General features: G+C 43.6%; 1 protein-coding gene across 1 annotated transcript in view; it reads left to right on the top strand.

Annotated features, from left to right (window-relative positions):
- Positions 1–835: 835 nt before the first annotated feature.
- SLC4A7 (solute carrier family 4 member 7) overlaps positions 836–7,251 on the top strand; it is a 413,178-nt gene continuing 406,762 nt past the window's right edge. Inside the window, 1 exon segment of the mRNA XM_030205798.1 lies at positions 836–1,002. Within this exon segment, the coding sequence (XP_030061658.1) occupies positions 955–1,002 (48 nt within the window). The 5' untranslated portion in view covers positions 836–954.

Genomic DNA, 7,251 nt, shown 5'->3' with positions numbered 1-7,251 from the left:
TCCGCATCCAAGTTGTTACAAATGTATTTCTACTATTCATATCTTATTGTAAGCCACACTGAGCCCGCAAAGAGGTGGGAAAATGTGGGATACAAATGCAATAAATAAATAGTGCCGCTTATTAAATCGGCCCCACAATCAGGAAATTAGAATCAGGGGAAGAGAATTCACTCCAGGAAACGAGCTCATCTCTAACAATTAACTCCAAACATCCTCGCTCCTTCTTCTGACCTTTTAAAATGATATCTTTAAACGAGGGGGTCAGAGACTACACATTTCCAGCTCTGAAAAGCCACCATTTGCAGAAGTATGATTTTAAAGAGAAAAAAAAAGGTAGCGCCAATTCTCAGCCTAGATGGCTTAAAGGCAAAGAATTCGTGCCTGCGTAGCCCGTGACACATCCGGGAATACCTGCATCCTTTGCTGAGAGTTGCTTGTCTTACTCTCAAGTCTCAACACACCGTCTCTTATCCCCTTTCATGGACAGATGTGCCGAGGGCGCTGACAAGAATTCAAACCTCGCCCCCTGTAACCGGCGAATGAAAACAAAGGTGGGAGGGCTCTTTAGCTTACGATTGGCTGATGGTCCTGTTCCCAAGGTCTGAAAAAGAAAAAAAAAAAAGACCCAAACAAACAAACAAAACCCCCTTCGCTACGCCAGTTGCCGTGACCTTGTGCGCGTGCGCGAGGGGGCGGGACGTGGCGCCGCCGGTCGGTAGTCAGGCAGCAGGCGTGATGAGCTACTGGGAAGCGAAGAAGTGGGCGGTGAGGGAACGAGCGACGTCATCGGAGGCATGCTTACGTTATCATAAAGAAAAGATCGCTCATCCACTCACGGAGAGCAGCTGGCGAGACCTACACAGAGACGACAGGCACGCACCTGGAGATAAACAGTGAGGAGCCGCGGGTGTAGTGGATAATACGCAAACGCCACTCTCACGCCAGACGTGCACCATGGAGGAGGATGGAGGTGGGGAGCAGATGAGACCGCTGCTTACCACGGTGAGTGACCGAAAAATTAACCGGTGACTCTGGTACCGTTAACATACGAGTGCTAATAAAGGCTGCTATTCTAGCCTCCGTTAGCCGGGCGATGGGATGGTGTGCGGTCAGAGTATGGCTAAATTTTTTTCGCCGCTCTTACTGTGAGGATGTAGAAGGAGTGCTTTGGTGGAGCAACGGAGCCCGGGGGGGGGGGGGGGGGGGAGAGGGGGTGCTCGTTTCTATGGTAAAAAAAATTGTAGCGTGTGGGATGAGGATGGGGACAGAGGTCTTGTTCTCCGCCGCTCTTTGTTTCTGCTGTGTGCCAACTGCCAACGCTGAGCGGTTTTTTTTTCCTGTGTGTGTGTGTGTCTAGTCTAGTGAGAGGAAGCGGATCTATGAAGTATGAGTGAATACGTATTGGGAGAAGGGGGGGGGGGGCTCTCCTTATAGGAAGTGTCGTTTCTTCGTTCCCCCCTCCCCCAACCCAAATAGTCTAATTACTACACCGGAAGGTTGACTGCATTGTAAATGCCATTTCGCAACCCCGTGACAGGGAAGAGATGAGATGATTCTTGCTGTCTTCTTTCTCCCTGCCTCCTGTCTGCTAGCCCTGCTTTTGAAGGAAGGGGTTAGAGGGTTGGCGGCAACCTACCAGACACGTGGAACTGCTGTTGATTTGGGCCACCTCTGTGCAGTTCTGCGATCAGCAACAGACAAACATCCCGCAATGTGTGTGTAAGTCAAGTCAAAGGCATACCATTCTGTGTTTGGTACCCAGAAGTAAGCTAACGTGGTTTTTCACTAAGTGATGTGTAAGCCACTTTTCAAGATTGACAACTGACTTATCTGATCTATATTTACGTGATGGAATATAATGTGTTGCACAATTACCACCGAGCTTGTATTCTACCAAAGAGTTTTTTTTTTCTGTATTTCACAGGATGTTATGCATGTAGACAGCTTATCCTGCAATGCCATGTGTGACCATCAATGTCTATAATGCACCTGTGTGTGTACTGAAAACATGTTTATTTGTGTTAAGCTATCTGTTGTACATAGTTATTTCACTGCATGCTTGTTCATCAGTATTAAGTACAATACATATCTTGGATGTGATACAGTAGAAGGATAATGGTGTGTTAGCAGTCTGATGTTTATGGACAGTAGTAATAGTTTCTACTGTATATGCATATTTAAATATATATAAAACTTAGGTTCAATAATGAAGACCACAAACTTCAGTAAGGAATTTGTAGGAGGTAATGAATCTGGAAAGGCTGTGTAGAAGTATGGAGAAAGTTTAAGCTCTAGTAGTAGCATTATGAGCTATGTGTCTACAACCTCATTTTACTAATATTTAACTAGCATACCTTCTAAGCCCATCTCGTCTTATGTGCTTGCTGCTTATTTCTCGCATGGAACCTTAGCCGTGCAACTGCCACCTTTTGAGCCTATGCAGGCAGAGGTATAATTGTGATTGAAAGTAGACATCACAGCCCGGCAAAATTTAATTTCATATATACTGCCCGGTGTATATCCAGGTTTAGTAGGTATTTTCTTGTCCATGGCGGGCTCTACCGAAGTGCAGTTTTTTTAAATTGAGTGTTGTAATTCAGAAGTTCTGGCACTGAAGAAACTGGCTTGTGAAATACCACAGTATAGTGCCACTGATTGATGGACTTGAATGAAAAATAACTTTATTCACAGTCAGCATGCTCTAGGGTTGGGCTTATTTTGTTTTGTCTGTTTTTGCTGTTTCTTCCCTTTTGTCAGTTGTCTTTTCTTTCATCTCCAACCATATTTACCACTTTCTCCATCTTTGTAGCCTGCTTATTAGTACCAGAGGGTCTTCGTCTGGGTTTGTTATTATTTTTTTTGTTAGTTTTGTTATAGCAGCGGCATCTTTCTGCATGGCCATGCTGCCCAGGGAGAAGATCTGGGCTGGACTTAAGGTCAGATCCTTTTTATGGTAGTATGCAGCTCTGCTATTTAGTGATTAGGGTGAGTTGTACCTCCATTTTTGATCCATCCTGTCCTATGTGACATGATCATATGGTGATACTTCATATATGAACTGTAGTTATGATGGAGATTTAGAAAATAAATCCACCCCCAGGCTGACCCTGGGAATTGACGTTTGTTTCTCTTGTATAGGAGGGTGCAGTATTGGTACTGAACCATTAGGTTGAACAAACTTGGCTGAATTAAATGAGTAGGATCTGGGTTCCTTGACTCTTGTGTTCTTTGTTTTAAGCTCAGCTTCGAAAGTTTAATCTGGAGAATCTATACTTGGGTCACAAAATTAAGGCTACCTCTCCCCCATTAAGAAGATCACAAATAAAGTACATTAAATTTGGAACTATCAAGGCAAATTTAGTTCCGCTTATGGCAGTCTATGTTGGGTAGATTTTTTTCTTTTTCATGTAATAAAATTATGGAATAGATTTTAGATGTACCCTGATTGTCATGTTAATAGGCTGCATGATTCAAATGACTTAGAAATATGTTTCATGACGTTCCTTTTTTGTAAACAGTGTTAGAAATGTTTGTATTAAAAAAACAACAAAAAAAGTTTGGACATATTGAGATGTAATAATTTTATTACATGTTGCAGCTCTGTTATTGCTTATATACCATCTATAAACTTCTCAAAATAATCTGGAAAGGCATTACTGTCTGAATTGAAGACTGGTGAAGGGAGTATTCCGAAATGACATCTTTCGTTAGGCTAGACCAATCCAGGCAAGTGCATTGAAGATAGAGACGGAGGTTCATAACTCTTATTTCCAGTGATGTCATCACCAGTATAAGGATTGGTGCAGCAGAAACATAAAAATAACCATACTGGGTCAGACTAATGGTCCATCAAGCCCAGTGTTTCCCAAGTCCAGTCCTGGAGTACCTCTTGCCAATCAGGTTATATGCATGAACTTGGTTTGCATACACTTCTTTTTCTTGCGTATTTGTTGTGGATATCCTGAAAACCTGACTGCCAAGGGGTACTCCAGGACCGGACTTGGGGAAACACTGATCTAGCCCAATATCCTGTTTCCAGCAGTGGCCAATCCAGATCACAAGTCCCTGGGAGAATCCCAAATAATAGCAAGTAGAAAGGAACTGATGTGCATGCCATACTGTGGCAAACGTTTTGTCCATAATAGTTCCTTGAAGATCTCGGTCCTCAAAGCCACGATACAGTTTGGTTTCCAGGATTTCCCCAATGAATAAGCATGAGATCTATTTTACATTCACTGCCTCCATTATATGCAAATATCTCATGCATATTCATTGGGGAAATCCTGAAAATCTGACCTGGCAAGTGCTGAGGTTGGACACCCCTGATCTAAAGCAGTGCTTCTCAACCCAGTCCTTGGGGCACATTTAGTCAGGTTTGTAGGTTATCCATAGTGATAAGAGACTTGCATACACTGCTTCCTTGGTTTGCAAATCCTATCTCGTTCATAATCGTTGTGGATATTCTGAAAATCCAACTGGATGGGTATTCCCTGAGGACTGGGTTGAGAAGCACTGATCTAAAGGACCTAACACAGCCATGTTTTGGCTATCTCCTGCATCAGCATTGGTACGCAACTCAGATGGTTGCAGTGTGGATTGGTTCATCAGAATTTCCATGTTGCCTTGCTCCTCATGTTGCACCTCGGTGCTTTTATTCCAAGCTCCTAGGGCACTTCAAATACTTATCACTAATTTGAAGCAAAAGGTAGCCCTTGAGCTGAGGCTCAGATCTGCAGATCTCTCATAGTGGGTTGGGAGTTCTGAGGGCAATGTAGGCCCCATTGCACCCCCACTTAGATGTGGTATGTAGACAAAGGAGAAGCAAGGGCTGCAGTGAAATGGTGGTGGTGGTGGATTTGGGGAGAGGGGACAGAGGGAGCTGTTTTTGGCTCTGTTTTCGCCCAGGCTCTCTTTGTTCTCTGCCTCTGCTGTGTAAAGTTTAGAGTTAGAACTTACTTTAACAAGAACTCATTCAGATTACTAGTTCAAACACTGACACTTTCACAATTGGACTATTGTAATGCAATATATGTAGGAAGCAAAGAATCTATACTTTAAATTGCTTCAGACAGCACAAAATACTGCAGGACGATTAATTTATTGGACACCACAATTTCATTAGGCCATTCCTTTACTTATTGCATTACATTGGCTTCCAATCATCATATTTCATAATATTTAAACATGCACGTTAATATTCAAAATGTTGTTTGGTATGGCACCAGATTATATGACGAGCCTAATTGTCCCATCAACTAGACATGCAATGCCAACATCAAGAGAATATCCGCTGTTACAGTTACCTAGTTGTAAAAATGTAACACACAGCTAGATTTTAAAAACTATCTGTTGATACAATAGTTCTCTATGTAATCATTTACCGCCCCCCCCCCCCCCCCCCCAATTAAGCCATGCGGCAATGCCGACTCAGTCCATTCAAAGTGAATGGACTGTGTTGGCATTACTGCACCACCAGTTGCTAGTGCAGCTTAGTAAATGGGGGGTAATGTAGAAATCTTATTTCAATATATGTTATATTGTTATATTCACTGTTTTATTGTAAAGCCACATTAAACTGAAATTTACTTGTAAAGCCACATTAAACCGAAATTTACTTTTTTTTTTTGGATAATGTGGGATGTAAGAATAGATAAACTAAAGTTCTGCTGAAAAAGATAGGAAGGGAGCAAGAGAACAACAGGAAAGCTATTTTGGCAGTGGGGGAGTTTTCTGGGAGATCCATGCTAAGGTAAAGGAGCCTGCAATGTGTAGTCAGATTTGGTGGAGGCCATGCCCGACAGAGGTCAGAGGTGCAGTGTGGTGGATTACTTCTGCTCTACCTAAGTACTCTGGGTCATGAATCAGAGCAGGGGTAGACACTGGGACTGCGACTCCTGTGGCTGTCATCTTCCTACCAGCAAGAATCGGAGCATGTCGTCTGCTGGCCACATGTTTCTTGCCTTGGGGGGGGGGGGGGGGCGTCACACATCTGGAGGATATGGTGCCGCTGGGAGTGCAGAAGGGATCCTGGATCTGACCTTGACATTTGTTTTGGCATCGGCAACTGGTCGAGCAAATCCTCAGCTGCTGAAAGTACCTGAGTAGTATGTTGGCAGCTTCTAGACACTCGGCATATAGAGCAGGAGTGTCCAACCTCAGCCTTCACTGGGTTTTCAGGATTTCCCTAATGAATATGGATAAGATCTCTTTGCATACAATGGAGGTAGTGCATGCAAATAAATCTCATTCTTATTTGTTGGGGTAATCCTGGAAACCCAACTGGATTTTGGCCCTTGAGTACCAAGGTTGGACAGCCCAGATATAGAGGGAGCTTCAGGGTCTTGTGCCAGGGGGTCAAAGACTCCAAAACACCCCAAGATCTCAGATGGCTTTTATGCTGGCCTTGGCCTTGGATGATGATGGGGTCTTTTGTCCTTGGATAGCTTTTCTCCTACAGCAGGGGTTCTCAACCCAGTCCTTGGGACACAACCAGCCAGTCACATCTTCAGGATACTCACAATAAATTTGCATGCATTGCCTCAATTGTAAGCAAATGTATTGCATGCATATTCACTGTGGATATTTTGAAAACCACCCTGGCTTATTGTCCTGAGCACTGGTTTCGAAACCCTTGCCTTAGAGGAAGGGGATGCATCCCCTATTCATTTATGTTCTTAGATAAGAGCTTTTGTTATTTCCCAGATGGCCTCATCACTGTGCATGCTAGAGGTGCTGGTTGAGGAGGTGGTGGACGGTGATCCTATCTTGAAGGGTCTAAGGAAGACCAGCAAGCCCTTCCCCCTCCATAAGGCTCTCTGTAGAATGGTTCTAGTGGAGTGGGAGGCTTTTGAGGCAGTGCTGAAGGGTAGCAAGATACTACTACTACTACTACTTATCATTTCTATAGCACTACTAGATGTACGCAGCGCTGTACTTGAACATGAAGAGACAGTCCCTGCTCGACAAGAGCTTACAATCTAATTAGGACAGACAAACAGGATAAATAAGGGAATTATTAAAGTGGGAATGATAAAACATGGGTACTGAACAAGTGAGTAAGGGTTAGGAGTTAAAAGCAGCATCAAAAAGGTGGGGTTTTATCCTAGATTTGAAGACTGCCAGAGATGGAGCATGACATACCGGCTCAGGAAGTCTATTCCAGGCATATGGTGCAGCAAGATAAAAGGAACGTGTTTGGAGTTAGCAGTGTAGGAGAAGGGTACAGATAAGAGAGATTTACCCAGCGAACTG

This window comes from Microcaecilia unicolor, chromosome 1 (assembly GCF_901765095.1).
Source record: "Microcaecilia unicolor chromosome 1, aMicUni1.1, whole genome shotgun sequence".
NCBI lineage: Eukaryota > Metazoa > Chordata > Amphibia > Gymnophiona > Siphonopidae > Microcaecilia > Microcaecilia unicolor.
The sequence above is the reverse complement of the archived record's forward strand: the minus strand, read 5'-3'. Positions and strand labels throughout refer to the sequence as shown.